At 41.2% G+C, this 23251-nt stretch overlaps 1 protein-coding gene and 1 long non-coding RNA gene across 6 annotated transcripts in view; one reads left to right on the top strand and one right to left on the bottom strand.

The window, feature by feature from the left end:
* The window catches only part of CDC14A (cell division cycle 14A), a 169821-nt gene that overhangs the window by 96823 nt on the left and 49747 nt on the right, over positions 1 to 23251 (top strand). For all 5 annotated transcript variants that reach the window (XM_078072692.1, XM_078072690.1, XM_078072693.1 and 2 more), the window contains 3 exons: positions 865 to 952; positions 9318 to 9548; positions 18116 to 18254. In XM_078072692.1, the coding sequence (XP_077928818.1) occupies positions 865 to 952; positions 9318 to 9548; positions 18116 to 18254 (458 nt within the window). The remainder of the gene's footprint in view (positions 1 to 864; positions 953 to 9317; positions 9549 to 18115; positions 18255 to 23251) is intronic.
* Positions 278 to 10097, bottom strand: LOC144381894 (uncharacterized). Its single transcript, XR_013448023.1, has 3 exons — positions 9992 to 10097; positions 7281 to 7430; positions 278 to 402 (listed from the first exon to the last, which is right to left on the bottom strand). It is a non-coding gene; the product is annotated as an uncharacterized LOC144381894 (long non-coding RNA).

Raw genomic sequence — 23251 nt, 5'->3', positions numbered from 1 at the left:
CTTCAAGCCTTTTCTGAGGATCCTTTAGAGAGTGTAGACCAGAGTTTGACAACTGGTGATCAAAGTCGGCCCAAAGGTGTGTTCTATTTGGTTTCATTTTATTTAAAAACTTAAAATAGTCAACATCAAGTATAGAGAGATTCACATAAAAACCCATTCAGCAGGTCAGCCACATTCAGTTAGCCTTTCCTGCAGGGTGACCCTTTAGCCAGAGCTGAGGAGCCATCTGCCATTATTTATGTCTCTCACCTGGCCTTTGTAGCTGTTTAGGTTTGCAACCCCTGCCAGACACCTTGGCTGACTCGTTTGTGGTGTACCTCGGGAGTTTGATGATCCTCTGTTCTTCACTCCTGCCTCGTTCCATTTCCCAGTTGAAAAATCAGCATTGACAACAGTAGCAACCTATAAAAACAGAAAAAAAAAATGGAAGTGTGTTCATTATGACCCTGATATTTATAAATTTTTTTCATTCTTTAAAACATGTTTACCATGTTCATGGAAAGTGCTTATATTTCCTTTTATCTTCTCTCCCTTTATTTATTGCGGGGACAAGCAATGTTTGTTTTCATTTCATTTCATTGCAAGGTAGCCAGGAGACAAAATTATTTTAAGCAAAGTACCTCCACTTTAAGTAAAGTTTTTTAAATTTTTCAAACAGTCTAGATAGTAAAGCTTTTTCTGAAGAGGATTGAAATACCATTTTGAGAATCAGATGCATGTTTTTATTTTAAGCTGTATTACTTTGTCTTCATGTACATCCAATAGTACTAACAGAGTGAAAAGCAGTTTTATTTGTAAGGGTTTCCTAAATTGTATAAGAATTATAAAATATTTTTCTTCTCTTTTCTCACAAAATTCTACCAGCGAGTTGAAAATGGTGACTTCAACTGGATTGTTCCAGGAAAATTTTTAGCATTTAGTGGACCACATCCAAAAAGCAAAATTGAAAATGGTAGGTTTTTCTTTACTTTACCATCCAAAAATTTATTTCAGTTCATCTTCTTTAATTTCCTAAGATAATCCTTTCTTTTGGTAATAGTCCCCAAAGAATATTTATTTATTAAAAAATTGAACAGTAGTAATTAGTGTGTTAAATATTATAGTTTAGTAGGTAGAACTTTAATCTCGTTTTAAAACTAGAAAATTTGGGGGGCACCTGGGTAGCTCAGTCAGTTAAGCATCTGCCTTAGGCTCAGGTCATGATCCCAGGGTCCTGGGATCGAGTCCTGTATTGGGCTCCCTGCTTCTTCCTCTGCCTCTGCCTCTCTCTCTGTCGCTCATGAATAAAATAAAAAAATAAAAATCTAAAAAAATAAATAAAACTAGAAAATTTTTAAATTGCCATAAATAGGCACTTTACCTGACCCAGTTATCAAAGAAGAATCTGAGAAGCAGGCTGGTCAAACTAGTAAGCAGACTATTGAATTCTATCAGTGGTTCTGAGATTTATTTGGTGGTAGAGTGCTACATCAAGGTAATCTTTGGGGAACATCATGTGGAACAATAACAATGATGATGATGATGACAATAGGTGTCATTTATTGAGTACTTGCTATGCACTAGTTACTATCTAAGCACCACATTATCTCATTTAATACTCACCTCTATGAGATATAGGTACATTTATCTCCATAAGCACCACGTTATCTCATTTAATACACACCTCTATGAGATATAGATACACTTATCTCCATTTTGCAGAGGGAGAAACTGAGACTTATGAGTAGGGAATTTGCCCAGAGTAATAGGGGGAACTGGTTCTCCATCCCAGAGCTGGGCTCCTAAACATTGCCACTGCACTGATCTATTTTTTTCTATTATGACAATGAGAACACCTTTCCAGCTGACAGTAAGTAAATTACTCATTTGCAGTGTATGTTTAGACAGGGGCACACATACTCAGGAAAACAAAAAAAAGCAAAACAAAGAATAAGTCTTTTGAATGAAACATAAATTAGCTATGTGAGTTTTCCCATTAATATTTATTATCTATTTATTTATTTTCATCTGCCAACATTCCTAGAAGACAAGTAATGATAGGCACCAAAGGTTTAAGAATAATTTATGGGAGGAGTACATAAAATTAAAAAATTTCACCTATGAACCTAATAGCTCCCTTTTTTTTTTTTGCTCTTTATCTGTTCATAGATCTGGAACATCAGTCTTTTGAAGGAACATAATCTGAAACCCCTAGTTTAGATTTATTCTCCTTTTATCACCATTATCTTCCTAAGTATTAATTCTACAAGCTAGTTTCATTGTATATTGTGAATCATGCATTCAGATTTGCTGATTTGTTTGAGTTTCCACAGATGTGCTTCTCACTTCATGCCCACGACATCTCTTCCGGGGAACTCTGTTTGAATCATGGTTTCCCTGTGATGGGTAATGCAAGTCTAGAGAGTTAAGCTACCAAATAGGAGGCCTGTGTACTGAAGCCAGAATTACATCTTCTCATTCATGAATTTGCTAATGAATCTATTTTGTTCCAGACATTGATTAACCTCTGTCACGTTGGGTTGTCAGGAGGAACATGTTAAGTGCCTAAGGAAACTGCTTTCTGGCAGTTGGTCTTTCAAGACAGAATTGATTCAATTTACCTTTGGCCTTCTGTGCAAAGCGATCTGACTCAGACCCAGGAAATCTTAGTAGGTGTATGGTTTTAGTCATGGCTTTGTTGGTGGGTGTTCGTTTGATGAAGTTGAAAGATTTTTGCCATTTCGGATTCCTGTGTTTTATGACATTTTCTTCAAGAGAAGATGAGAGGTGTAATTTATAGAATCATTTAAGATATTTTTAGAGAGTTAATACATGCTTATATTAAAAAACAAAATGCAGATGAATTAATAAAAAGCATGTAAAAATGACCTATAATTCTACCCAAGTTTTCTAGGGCTAGGAGTTGGTGGTGGGATTATGGGGGTTTTAATTTTCTTTTCATCTGCTTCTCTGTATTTCCGTGCACACATTTTTTTCCTCTTCCAGTGAACACGCGCGCACACACACACACACACACTTACAAAAATAAACCTTTCTTTCTTATAAGTAGAACATCACAATTACTGTCTTTTAAAAAAGGAAAGATTTATTTATTTATTTATTTTAGAGCGTGAGAGAGTGTGAGTGAGGGGAGGGGCAGAGGGAGAGGGAGAGAGAATCTCAAGCAGGCTCCCCGCTGAGCGCACAGCCCCACACAGAGCTCGATCTCACAACCCTGAGATCGTGACCTGAGCCAAAATCAAGAGTTGGCCGTTTAACCGACTGAGTCACCCAGGTGCCCCATGATTACTGTCTTATATCAGCTTTTTTCACTTAACATATCACAGACTTCTTTCCATGGTAGTAAATGTTGCTTTTCATTATACTTTTCCATGACTGCATTGTATATTATTCTGTGCTGTGCCATAATGCTGTTACTTTTTGAATGAGATCTACATTGTTTACAGTTTTTCAATTTTCATGGGTGGCAAATGTTCCTACATTTCTTTGTAGTTCTCCTTTCCTCTCTAAATTCTTAAGTAGTAGAATCAGTGGATAAAAGGCTATGAATAGGTGCGCCTGGGTGGCTCAGTCGTTAAATGTCTGCCTTTGGCTCAGGTCATGATCCCAGGGTCCTGGGATCGAGCCCCGCATTGGGCTCCCTGCTCCACGGGAAGCTTGCTTCTCCTTCTCCCACTCCCCCTGCTTGTGTTCCCTCCTTGCTATGTCTCTCTCTGTCAAATAAATAAAATCTTTAAAAAAATATTAAAAAAAAAAGGCTATGAATATTTTGTGTGACAATTCTTTTTTTTTTTAATTGAAGAACAGTTGACCTACAATATTGTATTAGTTTTAGGTGTACAATATAGTGATTGGATATTTCTCTACATCAGGACCTGGTCCCCACATTCAGTCTAGTTACCATCTGTCATCATACACAGTCGTTACATTATTATTGACTACATTCCCTATGCTGTATATTACATCCCCGTGTCTTGTTTATTTTCTAATGGGAAGATTGTACCTTCTTAATTGCCAAAATCTTTAAAAATTCCTTTTGGCCGCATATTATAGTATTGGGAAATAATTATAGCTACATTTGCTTATATGCCAGGAATGGGGCTGATAAACCTTTTGTACATGTATCATCTCTTCAAGGATCAGAACCACCCTCTCAGGGAGGTAGTAGTTATTTTATGGAAGAGAAGATAGAGGCTCGGAGGAGTTACCTCACTTTCCCAGATTTACACAGCCAGAAAGTGGCAGTGTGTGGATTCAAACACAGGTCTCTTTGATTCCAAATTCTGTGTTTTCATCTTATTACAGAGGAAGTACATGCTCACTACAGAAAATTTAAGCAATATAGAGAAAAAGTCACCTATAATTACATAATCTAGAAATAAACACTTAAGATACTGCTCTATATGCATCTTTTTTTCCCCCATGCATCTATTGTGCCCTCTTACATTGAGGGAAAAAAGGTCTGAAAGCGCTATTTACCTACTATTTGTTGTTTTTTATGATATCTAGGACAATTTCACTTAAGGCTGTCATTAGTAAATATTGACATTTGACTGGACTCCCCATTTTAAGATTGAATAGTCACTAGAAGCTTCATCATATTTTTTGTAAAAGAGTTTTTAACTTTGTAAATCTTTTTTGAGCTTAATAAAATAATTGTATGATGGAACTAATAAACTTGATCCAATTACGGTGAAATCTAGGTGCTTGCTTGCCTTTTTTTTTTAATTGAGAAACTGTGTTTCCTGAGGAGGCTGAAAATCATGTTAGGGGGTTGTTAATAGAAAAGGTAGATTTTTACAGAAATTAACACTCAAATAGCTGTTGCTAGGATGTAGGCAAAGAAGCCCTAAAATCCTGCGATCTGGGCAGAATGCATTGTAAGAGTCTTAAGTGTGTCTTGTGTCAACACAGAGCAAGTAGAGTTTGTTACGCTCATCTTGGTTCACAGTGTTTTGATGGTGGGGAAGAGAAGAGCCCTACCTTTTTTTGGTTAAATAAATTTGAATTGATATATGAATAATAAAGCAGTAGAATGAAACATATTTTGGATTTCCAGTTTTCCCCCAAATCCCCCAAACTCTCAGGTGGCAATGTCCTTCTCCTCTCTCAAAAAAAAAAAAAAAAAAAAAGAAAAGAAAAGAAAAGAAAAAAAGCACAGAGAAAGATAGCCTGAGGCAGGGAATGGCAACAATCCGAAGCCTGTTCAGCTTGGTCATATAACGAGAGAAGCAGGTGTGCAGGGCTTGGGCAGAGGAACCTGACTCTGCCCCTTACTGGCTGTGTGAATTTCCCAGAGTTTTGCAACATTCTCTGAGCATCCGTTTCCTTGTAGGTCAAACAGGGGAAAAAGGATGCACAACGCACATCTAGTGATGATTAGAGATACTAGATGAAGTGTCTTGCACAGTGTCAGGCACAGAATAGGTGCTTATTAGATAGCAGATATTCTGATTACATTTTTCTCATTAATGAGCCTAAATAAACATTTTATTGCTTCCTACATTTACCTGCCCATTTTGAAGTTTTAACTTTTTTTAAAAAAGATTTTATTTATTTATTTGAGAGAGAGAGAGAAAGAGCGAGCTAGCACGAAAAGGGGAAGGGGGGTAGAAGCTGACTCCGCACTGAGCAGGGAGCCCAACGTGGGACCCTGGGATCCGGACCTGAGCCGAAGGCAGATACTTAACCAACGGAGCCACCGAGGCACCCCAAATTTATTAATAATGACTGGGTGGACTAGTCATTTGACTCTTCTTCAGGGCTCTAACTTTAAATGAGGGGCTGGGAAGAGAGGAATTTGGAATCTCTCCGCTCTGAAATTCTGTTTGGTCGGCTCTTGGGCTCTGCCTGTGCTTTACTGATGCCAGGGCGCCATCTAGTGGCCAAATGGAGGAAGGGGCTGCTGAATTCTCTGTCCTCTCTGCATGCTGCTAAAACCAGTCCGAAATGCAGTGATAACACCCACAAACAGTTATTCAGAGGTCATAGGATATTGTCACTGTCGTTGGTTATAACTCACTTGAAACAGTTTTGAGGATTTTAAAGAAACCTGCTCACGAACTCTAGGAAGCGTAGCCCATAATGTTCGTATAACAGTCCTTTATTTGGGGACCTAACAGAGTCAAGTTGGATCTTACTTGAAATCAGCCCCAGCACAGGCCCTGGAATCTGACTGCCAGGGTTCAAATGCTGCCTCTGTCTCTTACTAGCTGTGTGTGCCTGGGCTAGTTTACTTTTCTAGGCAGCAATAACTGGGTAATTGCAAGGTTTAATGAGATGATCCATATGAAGCACTTTGTTTAGTGCCTGGCACATAGTAAGTGCTTAGTAAATGTTAGTTATGATTATTATCATTATTATTATTATTTCAATGTCCTATTTCCATATTTGAATAACTGTCCAGTTTTTTAAAAACCCAGATATACACATAATTTCTCTTAATAGTTGGTTTAGGTATATTTACTCCTGAGAGAAATTAATATATAAGAAGAAACTTCTTCCTCCTCTTCTTCTTGGTGGAGGAGGGGAGGGGATAGACACCAAACCAGCCATTAGCACATCTGGTAACAGGTGCCATCACAGAGGTGCCAGGTATGCTAGGAACCCAGGGTCAGAGGTGCTCACCAGCCACACCAGGGGAAGACTTCCCATGTGTTTATGAGTACTCTCCTTCCCATTCTTACATGATAGAAAAGCTCGTTTCCTTATGCCATCTGATGTGGTTTGAAGCGGGGTCCATAAATCATCAGCCAAGGAAGAATTCTTGAGATGTTTTCAGTGCAAAGAAGTATTTTTATTATAGCATGGGGACAGGACCCATGGGCAGAAAGATCTGCCCCGGGATGGTGAGGAGCAATTGATTAGATACTTTGGAGTTGGGGGAGATAAAGACAAAGGAAGTTTCCAAGAGGATTTTCACATGCTAAAGACTTATAGGATACTGGAGGCCTAGCTGTTGTCAAACTCAGGTTGTTTTTCCCTCTAAGCAAAGTACTGAAACAGTTGGGAGTTCCTAGAGGACTGTCTCAAGTATTTGTCAGTGGGCTGCACGTTATAAGGAAACTTAATTTTATCTACATTTCCTTCTTGCCTTTGTTCCCCCACCAACCACAACTCTTTTCTCCTTTAGGTTGTAAATCTGTTGCTGGAAAATAATTTGAACTAAGTAGGAAAACAGATTTGTTTTTTCCAAGTAGAAAACTGCATCCATTTTCTCTAAATGTGTGTGTGTAAGTTATTGTTTCTACACAGAAGATTGAAAATAAGCTCTGTATTACCTGTTTGCCCGGAAGCAGCATGGCCTGTGAGAATCTTGTATCTGGGCCGCGGAGTAGTTTGATCTGCCTTCCAGTTCTGCCTCCATCCATTGTGTGACCTTGGCCAAGGATACCAGTTAGGGCTCTTGGTTGCAGGCAGCAGAACCACCTCTGGTAAATTAAACCAAAAAAGGCATTGATTGGAATGATGCTGGGGATCTCACAGCCTCCAAGGGAAGGCTGGAGAATGAAGCCTAGAAAATGAACAGGATCCAAGGGAGACGATGTCTCAGCAGGGTCCAGGCAGGGAAATGGAAACCACACCATTTCAAACAGAGGGAATTTAATACAAGGGATTTTTTACAGAGAAGGCTAAAAAGGAAAAGGGCAACACTGAAGAAACCAGAATATTATGGAGGAAAGAGCTCCTGCCTTTAGAAAGGTAGAAAGTGAGGTCACCAGAATCTGGGGGCTTGGAAGGGGAGCCAGGCTGGTATTGGGAGCTCTGAAGGGAATGCCACCAGCTGGTGTGTGCATTTGGGGGCTGAGGAGCAGAGACCAGGTGGCTGGGCCGCAGACTGGTACTGGGAGTACGATGCTGAGCTGGGAGCTCTGGTTGCTCCTATCTTCTTCGGCTGAAGCCTCCTGGCCCCTACCCAGAAGCCTCCAGTCACTCCAGTTGTGCTTCATGCCTCCCATGTTTTGAACTGACAGCGAGCCAGCTGCAAATGCCCTCTGCAGACCCTGGCCCCAGCATGGGAGGGTTGGCTTGCTGCTGAGAGAAAATAGGAAATGACCAGCATATGCAGAGTCTGAGGCAGCGCGAGATAGGGCCAAGGACGCAGCGAAGAAATTGCTGGTTTACTTTGCGGGCTAATGCCGCCCATACGCTGTGGGCCCACCATCACGAAAGAGTTCTGAATGAGACTGTCTCACCCGGTATGCCCCGCGTCAGTGAGCCCTGCATACGTTACAGGTGTGGTCATCAGGGTGCTGAGAAGTTAGTCCTGCGTGAATCCCTGGTGCTGCGGGCCAGGTCTGCAGTGGCCAAAGGCCCCCTGCCCCTGGTCACCTCGGTTGATTGGCCAAGTCTAGGTCGCATATCTGTAAGGCAGCTGACTCTGTAGCTCCCAGGAACACTCACACGATGCTGGATCCCCTGGAAATGGAAGGCGGTTTAGGGGCTGACCACCTGTACCGCTGGGCCTCCCTCAGTGAGAATGTCTACAGAAAAATCATTCAACTTTTTTAGTTTCTCCACCTGTTAAATGGGGTTTACTATTCTTACCTTAACAGGCTGTTTGGAGAATTAAAAGAAATGATATACAATGGTGACTTAGACGTGGTAGGTGCTTAATAATTATTCCTCTCTTTTGTGGGGGATTGCACTATAGAGTGAAACGAGTCACCCAGCACAAGGGCTTTAACTGTAGTTGAAAAGTATTTGTTGGGGCTCCTGGGTGGCTCAGTCGTTAGGCGGCTGCCTTCAGCTCAGGTCATGGTCCCAGGGTCCTGGGATCAAGCCCCACATCGGGCTCCCTGCTCCTCAGGAAGCCTGCTTCTCCCTCTCCCACTCCCCCTGCTTGTGTTCCCTCTCTTGCTGTCTCTCTCTGTCAAATAAATAAATAAAATCTTAAAAAAAAAGTATTTGTCAAGTGGAAGAAAAAGCACAAAGAATCATGCCAGCAGGCCTCCTGGGCACCTTTGACCTTTGAGTGGCCCCCGGATGCCTTTGTTTTGGCTTGGGAGGAGTGTATGCTCCCAGGATTTGAATCCTATGGATAGAGGTTTCGGATTTTCATGAGCGATTTCCAATATCCAGAGTAGGTTTTTCTCCCCCCTCCTGTGGTGTGTGTGTGTGTGTGTGTGTGTGTGTGTACGGCTCTTCAGGCTGCTGCTTTAGGAAAGTGCTTCCACCTCTTTCTTACTCTCTCAGGAAATGCCCTTTCCTCGTAAGCTCTGTGGAGATTCATAAACTTGACCGTGAAGGGTTCTGGCGCTCCTGGGTGTGTCAGGGGAAACGCGTGCCTTTTGCTCACAGCTCCGTTTTCCCTTCAGGCTATCCTCTTCACGCCCCTGAAGCCTACTTTCCTTATTTCAAAAAGCACAACGTGACGGCAGTCGTGAGGCTGAACAAAAAGATTTACGAGGCGAAGCGCTTCACAGACGCGGGCTTCGAGCACTACGACCTGTTCTTCATCGACGGCAGCACGCCCAGCGACAACATCGTGCGGAGGTTCCTGAACATCTGCGAGAACACGGACGGGGCGATCGCGGTTCACTGCAAAGGTGCGTGCGGCCTCGGCGGCCACTCTGGAAGGGCACGCGGCCGAAAGCTGCCAGTCATGCAGAGCCAAACCAGCTCGTGGCGGCCGAAAAGGACCACGAGTGTTTTTGTTTGTCTGAGAACACTGGAACACAAACCCATTTAAATAACCCCTTCCCGAGGCAAGGCTTGCTTGGATGCGGACAATCGGTGGAGGTCTGCCTTTCCCCAAACCCATTTAAATAACCCCTTCCCGAGGCAAGGCTTGCTTGGATGCGGACAATCGGTGGAGGTCTGCCTTTCCCCAAACCCATTTAAATAACCCCTTCCCGAGGCAAGGCTTGCTTGGATGCGGACAATCGGTGGAGGTCTGCCTTTCCCCAAACCCATTTAAATAACCCCTTCCCGAGGCAAGGCTTGCTTGGATGCGGATAATCGGTGGAGGTCTGCCTTTCCCCGGCCTTACCTTACCCAGCTCCTGCTCGCGGACGCCAGGCAATCGCCACATGGCCCCGTCCGTGGGTCGGCAGGAATACCCTGACTAGGTACAGTTGTCAAGAGGCAGTTTTCCCCCTCTTTTTCTTCCAGAATTGCCAATCTCCTTTCTACCCTCCTCCACCCATGTGATATTTAATGCTCCCATTTAGGACCCAGCCGTCTGGGCCCCATTTTGCCCTCTACTCCCCGCTTCCCTTACTGGTCTTCTGCATAACGGACCAGAGTGTCTTCCCTGCCCATTGCTAGCGGATGGCAGCATGCTGGGGTCGCTGGCGAGCTTGCTTGCTGCACATGTGTTAACTGTTTCTTTGCGTGAACTTGGTTATGTAAAGACTTGGTTATATAAACGAATCTCTGCTCTCTAGGGGTGGGTACTTCCTCAGGCAGGGGTCTTTCAGACTACAGGGGCCCTAAGGTTGCCAGATTCAGTAAATAAAAATACAGGACGCCTCGTTAAATTTGAATTTTTGACAAACCAATGAATACTTTTTTAGTATGTTTCGAATATGTCCCGGAACATACATTCTGCATTTTAGCTGGCAACCTCGTGTCGGCTACTCAGAAAATGTGAAATAACATTTTCTCCAAGCCTAGTTGTTAGACTCTGAGGAGGATCAAATTCCGTTTTAGATTTTCCAGCCCTGGATGGAGGTCTTTTACTGGGGTCTTTGGAGTGACAGGAAATAATCTCTGGCCGCTCTGGGATGGAGACTAGTTCCTCGCACGCAGCATCTCCTCCTGCCACTGGGTGGCGCTGCTCTCACGATTTTGAGTCTGATCACTAGTTTCTGTGGAGTTTATGCTAATTGCCTAGTAGGTGTTGGGGATTATACTGTTCTTTTCAAGTGCCTAGTGCTGCTGTAACTGACTTATTCAGACAAGCATGGCTTCGGTTCTGACAGAAATTAAAATACCATTTTGTAGGCCTTTGTTTCTATGTTTAAGATTTGAGTAGGTGGAGGTACTTGGCTGACATGTGAGCGGCAACGGGAAGCTGCGTTTTGCCAGAGACCCGGAGAGACGCACGTGGCCGCGATTCGGCTGAGGGCTCCTTGTGTCGGGCTCCATCCACTTCGGCCGAGCCGCCGCCACCCCTCCTCTTCCGCTTTCTTAGCCGGGTGGGGCCCTGGCGTGCAGGACGTCCTAGCTCTCCGAGGAGGGTGTGTGTGGGGGGGTGTGTGGGGGGTGTTGGGGGGGGGATCGGGCTAGGAAGGTGTCTTGTTCTCTCATCCGGAGAGTGCTTTCAGCTCTCATCAGGTCACAGTGGAGTGGTGGGGAGCTGGCTTGCCCTGGATGGGGTCCATTTGCGCTCTGACTTTGCCTTTCCAGCTCATTTTGTTAAAGATTGCCCAGGCCAGAGAAAAAGCCAGCATTGCGCGCATTTCAAATATCAGTGGACCTTGAGAGCTAATGGGACTAGAGCAGCTACCAACCTTTAGTGGGAGATGTTTGTGCGCTCTTTTTCAAAGTTTATTTTTGTGTCACAAAATTAGTATTTTTCCTCCCAGTAATTTGGCCTTATTTCCTAGTCGATTAATTTTATGGTTACCGAGTCATAGAGCTTATCTGCGTGTCATATGTTGGATTGACAAATTCATGGAAGAAGAAATGCAAAACTGTCATTAAAACTCAGTATCTTTCTCTTTTTAACAGAAGTATAGTTGATTCACAATGTTATATTAGTTTCAAGTGTACAACATAGTGATGGGACAAGTTTATACATTATGCTGTGCTCACCACAAGCGCAGCTCCCATCTGTCACCATACAACGCTATTATAATACCATTGACTATATTCCCTATGCTGTGCCTTTTATTCCTGTGATTTATTCATTCCATAACTAGAGGCCTGTACCTCCCACTCCCCTTCACCCATTTTGTCCCTCCCTTCATTCCCTTCCACTCTGGCAACCACCAGTTTGTTCTCTGTATTTATGGGTCTGTTTCTGCTTTTTCTTTCTTTCTTTCTTTCTTTCTTTTTTTTGTTTTTTTAGATTCTACATATGAATGAAATTGTATGTTATTTGTCTTTCCATCTGACATATTTCACTTAGCATAATACCTTCTAGGTCCATCCATGTTGTTGCAAATGGCAAAATCTCATTCTTTTTTATGGCTGAGTAATATTACATTATATATACATATATACATATACATCTCTCTCTCTCTCTCTCTATATATACTTCCTTATTCATTCATCTATCAATGGACACTTAGGTTAGCTATTGTAAATAATAAACAGGGGTGCATATATCTTTTTGAATTAGTGTTTTCATTTTCTTTTGGGTATCTGCATCTCTCTTGATAGCATTTCTCACCTAACTGAAATTATAAAAATGAAACTCTCTGATGTTCAACATTCTTATTACAGGTATTCTCTGTATTATATCCTAGATTTGTGAATGTTAACATTTAAAAAAATACAGTATGGGTATATGAGTTGTGTGTGTATGTATTGTATACTGCAGAGGTTTATATATTGTTATTTAAACTCAGAACCATTAGCACTGAGGTGAGTTCTTGTATGGGAAGGTCACATTCACATGTGGTGACATCTTTTGGATAACGTTATTTCATTTGCTTCCACTTGTACACACATGTAGGACTCCTTTATAAAGATTACACCTTCCGTTTAATTACAGCTGTATTGCTTTTAATAGCATACTTATCTACTAGAGGCCTGTTAATTATTTTGACATCTGCCCTAATTAAGTCAGTTTAATTTTCTGGGAATTGAAGCATCACTGAGCATTTTAACTGAAGTACAAGGAGGAGGGAGAGAGAATCTTATCCTATGTCACATGAACTTCAGTAGCTGCTGGAAAGGGAATGAAGATGTCATGCCTCAACATAAAGTGCTAGATAGAGAGACAAACTAGAAATTGATTTGCTGGGAATGGGTGAAATCTGACCAATGATCCAGTGTCTATAGTTCACTTTCTGGTGGATAAAAGGGATGGCTATGATTTGTTTTTGAAAATTTCTAGCACAAATAATAATTTAAAAAAATGGGAACACAGTGATGTTCTGGTATGTGATTGTTGATATTCTGTAGGATATCAGAAAATGCCTGGAACTACAAGGGAATCAGCATTCAACTTGGTATAAATAGAGTACTTTTCAACGTCTTGTCTTGCTGTGTCAGGGAGCCCTTTAATTATGAACGCTTTAAGAAATTTGTTAAAGTTTTTATAGAAACTTAGTGAAATGTTCCTATTCTGTTGAATTGTGGTAAGAGCTCCTAACTATTGAGTGCTAAGTACGTTCTTTTTATAGATCTAAATTATAGACTCTTTTTAAAAGGGGGAAGCAACTTTAGTTTCAGAGAAATTTGAAAATTTTCTGCACCACCTTTTTTGGTGGTGTGTGTGACTAGGAGCCTAGCCGAGGGAATGGGACAGCCCCTTCTTTGCACAGGGAGGGGAGCAGTGAGAGGTAGGGCTGCCTCCAGAAAGACCATCTCCTCTCCAGACAGAGAGGAGACTCCAAGGAGGGACTCTAGAAAGTCCTTGCGCGCTGGCTGCTACGCAGGTTCCTACTGAGGTTCCTACAGCAGGATGTCTCCGCTGTGTTTTATGCACAGGATTACCTATAGTCTTGTCAGATGTCTGAGAGTTAACAACGCTGCAGAGGCAGAGAGCATCTGCTCTGGACAGAAACAGAAAGGCAAATTGCTCTTCACTCTAATGTTAAAGGAAGAGCCCCACTGAGACCACAATTAAATTTTACTCTTTTCTAAAGAATGTTGATGTTTGATCTGGGGCAAAATGTACTTCAGATGGAAACAGGCTACACGCACACACACACACACACACACACTCCTCATCTAATAAAACATTGTAAATATAATTTTTAAAAAGGAAGGCTTAATGGGAAGGGAATGTCAAGCATCTGTAAACATGAGCTTGGTTGTAATTTTATTTGCATTTTTTAATAAAGGTTTTATTTTTAAGTAATCTCTACACCAGTGTGGGGGATCGAACTCATAATCTTGACATCAAGAGTACATGTTCCTCCAACTGAGCCCGCCAGGTGCCCCTCATTTGCATTTTGATGTGTCTTTTCAACCTGCCTTTATTGCCTCCAAGGAGGGAGAATTGTTTTTTTTTTTTTTTTTTTTTTTTTTTTTTTTGCAGGGGTTGGGGTGGGGAGGAACCATTCTTTTTCTGTATAAAGCATAGATTTACGTACCGTACATAGAGATATGCAGTATACTGTGCACTAACATTTCATGGGAGATGATCAGGAAAAATGTCTTAAAGAGGCTCTTAGAGGAGGCAATAAGGAAAAAAAGATTGAGAAACACTGATTTAGAGACTGCTTTTCATACTTTCACATTTATGGAACTAGGATGGATCTGAAAATGGGTAGCATGTCATAGTATAATTTTTTCTTACTTAGGTGGAATTTAAAAAATGGTGCATATCACACTGTTAGGCGACTTGATGGTATCTTAGATTTGGGGAGACACTGTGTATTTCGAAGTACTGAAGAGATTAGAGAAGATACTCTTTGTTATTTGACCAGCAAAGCTGACAAAAGGGCTCCTTTTTTTTTTTTTAAAGATCATTTATTTATTTGACAGAACTAGAGAGAGACAGTGAGAGAGGGAACACAAGCAGGGGGAGTGGGAGAGGGAGAAGCAGGCTTCCCGTGGAGCAGGGAGCCCCACGCGGGGCCTGATGCCAGGACCCTGGGATCATGACCTGAGCTGAAGGCAGACGCTTAACGACTGAGCCACCCAGGCGCCCCCGGGGGAAAAGATTCTTAAACATATTAAAAACAAAGCTGTCAACTTTCCCGTTTCCTTTTCTAACTAAATGTTTTCACGGATGAAATTGACCTTGGACCAGTTTTCCAGGCCAGAAATACCAGTCATCTTTGACTTTCCCTGTGACTCAGTCCAAGTGTCTTTCTAATTCAGCTCCTCCTTTTTATCACCAAGGTCCATCCAGCCCCATCTGTGCCCCTCCCAGCCGCCTCGCCCTCCTGCCCACCTCTCTGCCCCAGCCTCCTAGCTGCTCCCTGGCTCCCCTCTCTGTACTCTCCAACATTGTCCGTGTGCTGCTTCCTGAGCATCTGCTTTTATCACGGTACTTTCTTGCCCCCAAATACATGGCAACTTTATTTTGCCCTTTACATTGGTTGAAGGAAAAAATACAGATTTTTTACATAATAGCAGTTGTATGTTTATTAGCTATTGATAATATCACGAATTCTTTAATACTTTTAAAATGAGTTGAATTTTGTTCATCAAAGCATCATTTACATATATTTGAGGAGTAATAATGCATACACCCAGGAGATGTGACTTAACTGGTACTCAGAGCACGGTGGACCTGGCTCTGGAGACTCCTAATTATAACTCAGTGGTCCTTTGTGTCTTTGGCCCACAACTTGGAATCTACTTCACCTCAGCTCGGGCCCTTCCACTTGACTCAGAGGTACTCTATTTTCTGGCCTTTTCCACCCATCCGACCTTATTCTGCACTCGACACACACTGACACATTCTTCAGCCAAGCTTTCATTCATCACACCCTTTGCTGAAAATATTCTGTGACCTTCCTATTCTTTAGAGTCTGCTAAAATCCGTGTCAGCAATGACACATTCTTTGAAGACACCAGAGGCTCACACAGCGTCCCCCACTTTCTCTGAGAGCCCAGTTTCTTTGTTGTTGTTATCTTTCCCATTTCTTTGTTATTGTTTCTGGCTTAATATTCTGCAACTGCTCTGATACTCATCATGGTCAAAAATTATATCCTATACTTGCTTATATCCTTGTCCTATGAGCAGAACCCTGTCCTGAGAATCTTGAATAAGCATTTGACTAGCTGAATTTAATGTTTAAAGACAGAGCTACTTTCTTTTTCTTTTCTTTTTTTTTTTTTTAAAGATTTTATTTATCCATTTGATGGAGAGAGAGAGGGAACACAAGCAGGGGGAGTGGGAGAGGGAGAAGCAGGCTTCCCGCCAAGCAGGGTGCCCAATGCGGGGCTCGATCCCAGGACCCTGGGATCATGACCTGAGCCGAAGGCAGACGCTTAACGACTGAGCCACCCAGGCGCCCCATCTTTTTCTTTTCTTTTTTAAAGATTTATTTATTTGAGAGAGAGAGAGTGTGTGAGTGCAAGTGGACAGAGGGGCAGAGGGAGAGACTCTTCAAGCAGACTCCGTGCTGAGCATGGAGCCCGACGTGGGGCTCAATCTCATGACCCATGAGATCGTGACCTGAGCCGGATGCTCAACTGACTGAGCCATCCAGGCACCCCAGAGCCACTTTATTCTTCTATAAGAAAAAGTGTAGGGACGTCTGGGTGGCTCAGCACGTTAGCGTCTGCCTTTGGCTCAGGTCATGATCCCAAGGTCCTGGGATCGAGTCCTGTATTGGGCTCCTTGCTCAGCAGGGAGCCTGCTTCTCCCTCTGCCTGTCGCTCCCCCTAGTTGTGCTCGCATGCTCCCCCTCTGACAAATAAATAAATAAAATCTTAAAAAAAAGTGTATATGATACAAACAGATTTTAAGTAGTGGAAAAATAACTCTGCATACTGCTTTGCTCATGGGTGATATGTAAATAAAAATTTACAGTACTGAGTCTAACACCAAGAAGCCAGATATGGAAAGATTTAGAAAATGCTTGTAAATGAGCATTATTGGTTCAGTCCTATATACTTCCTGAGGGCAGGCATCCTGCTTGTCTTCATATTTCTGTTTCTAGATCTTTCACGGTGGCTTGTACACAGTCAGTCTCAATCAGTACCTGTAAAATGAGTGACAGGATGCGAGCCAAGAGTGGAAAGAATTCTGGGATGAGAATCAGGACCATGGGGGAATTTTAGTCCTGAATTCAGTACTCTCTTGTTATATGAGTCAGTTGGTTGGTATCTTTGGGCCTCCGTTGTTCTGGTATGTGAACAAGCACCACTATCAAGAACCTGTGGCTTGATAAAGTTTTTGAATATTTTTGCAAAAGGAGGAAACCAGTGTGTATTTTTTTAAAAAGATTGGCTAAAATGCAAATCAAGTCCTATCACTACTATTTCTTTGGAGAGAGGGTAAAAAATACAGCAATTGGTAAAAACACTTTGAAGAAATCAGAGCTCACGATAATAACCAGTATTTCATTGAAAGTCATTTTTTTGAAAGTCATTTCTAACTGTATTACTTAATCTTATGTAACAGAGAGTGCATTCAACATAAAGAACATAAGCTAACACCAAAGTTCTTAGAAAATGAAGGAGCCTGGGGAAATGAAATTTGAGCACTTCTGTTTGCTTTGTTCTTCCTCAGTGGACTGTGTACTCTCCCAAGGGCAGGGGCAATATCTCTTTTATTTGTCACTGTGCCCCCAGCTCCTAGCACAGTACCTGGCAGGTCGTAGGTACTCCATCCATACCTACTGACTGAGGAAATCATGAAATCCTGGGGTCTGATGGAGTGACAGGGAGGTCGGATGACCATCTGATAAAGGTAGTATTGAAACAGTTGTGGGCTAGGGAGTTGATGATGCTTGGTGACATCTATGGTGTCTTCCAACTTTGATTCTATGATTCCTTATTCTACAATAAGTTAAAAAAAAAAACCACCCTAACCATTTAAACAAGCTATAAATGGGCCATGATAATATAATCAGTTACACGGCTGACTCAGAGGTCACACAGACAAACTATTAACTGTAGATTCATCTCAGCCTGGGCTGGGGTCCAGGGTGGGGAGGGTGAAGACACCCGACAGGTGATATTTTGCAAGTGCTTGTCATGGAAGCCCCATTGCTTTAACAATATCCACAATGACGGGCATCCCCAAAGGCCCCTGGGGGTTGAGCTTGATCTTTTTTCAAGACCCTTGCTCTGATTTGTATATGTTCTTACATAGGCTTATTTTAATTCTATGATCTGTTTTTAGAAGATTTCTTGAGTTAGAATTATCTTTTAACCCCACATCATGTAGAAAAGCATTATGTTATTGTCTGGGTTTACAACACTTGCATTTTACTTGAAACCATTGCAGTTTCTGGGCAGGGTTTGATTTTGGGATTTTTGTGGGTACCTTTGCTATATTTTGTCTTTCTTGGTCTGTTTCCTTTTCTTGCAGCTGGTCTTGGAAGAACAGGGACGTTGATAGCCTGTTATGTCATGAAACACTACAGGTTTACACACGCTGAAATAATTGCTTGGATCAGAATATGCCGGCCAGGCTCCATTATAGGACCCCAGCAGCACTTCCTGGAAGAGTAAGTATATGGCCTCCATTACCATATTATGTCCTTGGTTCTGATCATTTCTACGTCGTGTTCTCCTGGCTGTGGACTGTGTCAAGCCTGTGCTCATAAAATGGCTGCGCTGTGAGAGAAGTCTGTGCCTCTAATGGAATATTGTTGATTTGACAGCTAATGCATTCTAACTTTGTACCTTTTTTATCTCTCAGATCAGGTGAGAGAAGAAAATCACAGAGCCATCTCTGCCTACCTTTTTTCTGTCATTTTCTATGTGTGATCTGGCTACAGTGCAATTTTCTTATGTCATCCTACTTGACACTTTTCATTCTTTTCTTTTGTTTGCGTGTCTAAAAGCAGAATGAAAAAAACCACAACTAAGGTCCGTCAGTGATTTGGGTGACATTGCTGCTTTCCTGGCAACGAACTAAACTGCTAAAGTAGCTGCAACTTACGAGTTACCAAGGAAGAAAAAAGAGAACTGGGTTTTAGTCCTGGCCATGCCACTAAATGGCTTTATGACCATTATTTGGAAGAATACTTATAAATTCATTCATTCATTCATTCATTCGCATATGCATGAACTGTTTGTCAAACCCCAGCCCATAAGGTGGAGAGATTTAAATCCTAAAAGAACGATTCTTTCTGGTTGTCGCATAAAATTTTAGAAATTACCACTGATTTATCCATTAATAAAATGAGGAGATGAAATTAACACTAGCTGATTTGGGTCCAGCTCTAAAATATTATCAATTATATCTTATTAAGAAATTTTATTTTTTTCTTTTTATGCTGCAATAGCTGTATCTTGAATAGCATTCTTTTTTATATAATTAATTTCTTTTCCCGTTTAATCTCTTTCTGTTGGTGAGAAACAAATGATTGTGACTTTCACAGAAAAGATGCTCTAAGTATGTCATAAGCATCTGAAATGGTTAAAAGGATTTGAAGAATCCTGCTGAGGAAACTACTTCGGTTGCCGGCCCCAGGGGTTGTGAGGGGGTGGGGGGAGGAGATAAGAACAGTGCTGGAAATGTGAATTTATATCTTTGCTTCAAAGAATGAAATAGAAGTGTAATGAATACACAAGATAAAATACCAAGAACAGGATCATTAAGAAGACAGAGATTCCTAGGGTTGGCCTATGAGATACAAATAAAGTAATCCTATTATTACAGAGATTTATTCTTTATCAGATTCTCAGTGAGGGTTTCCTCTGCTTTATGTGTGCCTAGAGCATGGAGCTTGGTGCTGTGTATCTGCCAGGGGCTTGTTGTACTAATTGCTCACTAAAGTTAAGTAAATTAGGATTAGGAAACAGAAACCAAGACACTACTAAGCCTGCTTCTTTAAGAAGTTCCATCAATCTCTTAATTAAAACTGTTGTTGGGAAAAAACAAAAACAAAACAAAAACTGTTGTTGGGAAGAATGTTCATTCATTAGGTACCTACTGAATACTCCCCTTGCTCCCAGGAGTCTGCTAGGTGTGGCTCCCGGGGTGAGGAGATGTAGCTGAGAATTGCACCTCATTTTCCCCGGGGTGTCAGATACCACAACCCTCCCGCCTCATGCCTGTTCATGCCCCCCGCCTCCCTCCCTACTATGCCTCTTCTCTCTGCCACATCTCAAAATAACAACAGAAGAAATTAGGTTATGAGGCAAGAAGGGCACTCTACACTGAAAAAAGGTTTTTTGTTTTTTTTTTTTTCATTTCATTTCAGCTAGAAAACTCAGGATATTTCCTTTGGTGTGAGTCCATATTATAGTTTTCTAAGTATTTTTCTATAAGAACTGAGGTGCAGGAATTACTTCCTTGCATAACTGAAGCATTAAAATCAGTCATTAATTAAAGTTATTAAATTAAGATGAGGCCTAGAATAAGTCATTAATGCTTAGGTCAGAACCTTCCTGAAGGCAGATTCTTTGAGGCACTAGACCTTCCATGTTTTGCAGTATTTCTCATGGAGCTAGCGTGGGGAAAATGCCTGCATCATTTCCTAGGCTTTATTAGATCACCTCCATCAAGGTAGGGGTCTAATCTGCTTTATGCTTTGAATGGCGCCAGAGGTACTATTGTGCTTTACTCGACTGTGCATGCTTCTTCTCTTCTCCTCTTCTTTTTTTTCCTTTCCAAGCCTGTATCTTGATGTACCCCATAGCAGAAGACATTGCTTAGTGCATTCGTGACGTTCATTCATCTGACAGAGATTTATTAGACATGCACTCTCTGTCAGGCCGTGCTCTTGGGCCTGGGGTGACAGCAGGGAACATGCCAGACAAGGGGATTTACTCCCAGGTGTAATATCTCTAGTGGAAGGAGCAGACAATGAACAAGCGTGTAAGTTTATAGACAGATAATTTCTGACAGCGATACGAACAATGGAGACTAGCGGTAGGGGAGGGGGGTGATTACAGGGGATGGGAGAGCCCTTTGGCCAAGGAGTGCTTCTTGAAAGAGAGCCAGAACCTCGAGGGTGAAAGGAACCAGTGCTGGTGGTCTGAATTGTGTCCTGGGTAGCAGGCACGCGGAGGTCCTGAGATGGGAACGTGCACCATTTCTGAAGCCCAGAAAGAAGGCTAGTGTGGGTAGAATACCATGAGCTGGAGTGGGTGGTTTGAGAGGTCGGCTCAGTCAATTTTCACAAAGTGAACATACCCCTGTAACCACACTGCAGATCAGGAAATAGAACGATTAGCAGCATCCAGAAGCCTCCTTTGTACTCCTTCCATTCACTACCCAGCTCTTCTGCCTGTGTGACCATTACGCTTACTTCTAACATCATAGATGAGTTTTGCCTGATTGTAACCTTACACAAATGGAATCAGTATGTATATCTGGCTTCTTTCAGTCAGCATTATTTTATTGTTATGTGTAAAAGTAGCGTGTTCATTTTCATTGCTGGATAAAATTCCATTGTTTGAATACATAATATTTTAGCTCTTCTGTTGATGGATATTTAAGTTGTGTCCAGTTTGGGGCTATTTCCTATCTTTGGTATATCTAATCTGTTGGATGAATGCCTGTGAGTGGAACATTCAGTTATAGCAGGTATCACTAAAGACTTTTCCAAAGTAGGTTTGCCACCTTAGATTCCTATCAACAGCGGGTGGGAGTTCTACTTTCTTCACATACTTACTAATACTTGATATTGTCAGTTTTTTAAAGTTAAGTCATTATACTCTGCTCGTAGTGGTATTTCACTTTGCAGTTTTAATTTGCTGTTCGCTGATAGCTAATGTGGTTGAACTTTTCGTGTATTTGTTGGCCATTTGTGTATTCTCTCTTTTTTTAAAAAAGATTTTATTTATTCATTTGAGAGAGAGAGAGAGAGAGCACAAATCAGGAGGAGGGTTAGGGGGAGAGAGAGGAGCAGGCTCCCCGCTGAGTAGGGAGCCCAATGTGGGGCTCGATCCCAGGATCCTGGGATCACGACCTGAGCTGAACGCAGACGCTTAAGCAACTGGGCCACCCAGGCGCCACTGTATATTCTCTTTTATGAAATATATTTTCAAATCTCTTACCCATCTTTCTATCAGACTTTTTTCTTGTCGATGTGTAGGAGTCTCAATATTCTGGCTACATGCACACTGTCCATTCTATGTAATGCAGATATATTCTGCTTGTCTTGGGGTTTGCTTTTTCACTCTGTAGTGTGTTTTGAATAGAATTTCTTGTGGTGAGAATTTTTAAGATCTGCTCTCTTAGAATTTTAAAATATGCAAATACAGTAGTATTAACTGTAGTCATCATGCTGCATATTATACCATCAGGACTTATTTATCTTATAACTGGAAGTTTGTACGTTTTGACCCCCGTCACCCATTTCTCTCACCCCCCACCTCTGGCAATCACCAATCTGTTATCTGTATCTATGAGCTTGTTTTTTTTTTTTTTAGATTCCACATATAAATAAGATCATATAGTATTTGTTTTCTCTGTATGACTTATTTCACTTAGCATAATGCCCTCAAAGTCCATCCATGTTGTCACAAGATTTCCTTTGTTTTTATGGCTGAATAATATTTAATTATATATATATATATATATATATATAAAATACATTTTCTCTATTCATTCATCCATCAGTGGATGAATCTTCAATTTTTTCTATGTTTAGCTATTATAAATAATGCTATAACGAACATGGGGGTATAGATACCTTTTTGAGTTAGTGTTTTCATTTTCTTCGGATGAATGCACAGAAGTGCAAACGCTGGATCATGTGGTAGTTCTATTTTAAATTTTTTGAGGAACCTCCACACTGTTTTCCATAGTAGCTGCACCAATTTACATTCCCCCCCCACAGCACACTGAGGTTCCCTTTTAGTCATTTTCTGATTTCTAATGCCATAGATTTGTTTTACTTGTTCTTGGGCTTTGTTTTCTTCTCAAAATATTGTTTTTGAGATAGATTCATGTTAAGTATGTCAGTAGTATGTTTCTTTTTATTACTTAGTATTCCACTGTATGAAAATATCATGATATATTGACCCATACAACCGTTGATGGGTATTTGGGTGATGTGTAGTTTTTGGTTTTTATGAATGAAACTGCTGTGAATATTCTTCTACAAGTCTTTTTGTGGACATATGTCTTCATTTCCTTTATTTAAATACCTGGGAATGAAGGTCACTGGATCATAGGTTTAGATATAGTTTCACTTTATGAGGAATGATTTTCCAAGGTGGTTAAATCATTTTATATGCTACTTGTAGGAATATGAGTTCTGATTGTTCCACATCTTTGCCAACATTTTGTTTTTAAACTTGTTTTTTGGGCAGGGGTGGAGTCATTCTGGTTGGTGTGAAATAGTGTCTCAATTTGTATTTTCCTGATGACTAATGATGTTGAACATTTTTCATATACATATGTATCTTTGGTGAGATGTTTGGCCAAGTCTTTGCCTATTTAAAAATTTTTTTTCTTTCTGTTAATTGTGGTGGTTCTTTATATATTTTATGTTATTATTTTATTTTATTTTCAAAATATATTTTGTTTCTTTCCCAAATGTTT

This window comes from Halichoerus grypus, chromosome 5, assembly GCF_964656455.1.
Source record: "Halichoerus grypus chromosome 5, mHalGry1.hap1.1, whole genome shotgun sequence".
NCBI lineage: Eukaryota > Metazoa > Chordata > Mammalia > Carnivora > Phocidae > Halichoerus > Halichoerus grypus.
Note: the sequence above shows the minus strand (reverse complement) of the source record. Positions and strands in the feature narration are given on the sequence as shown.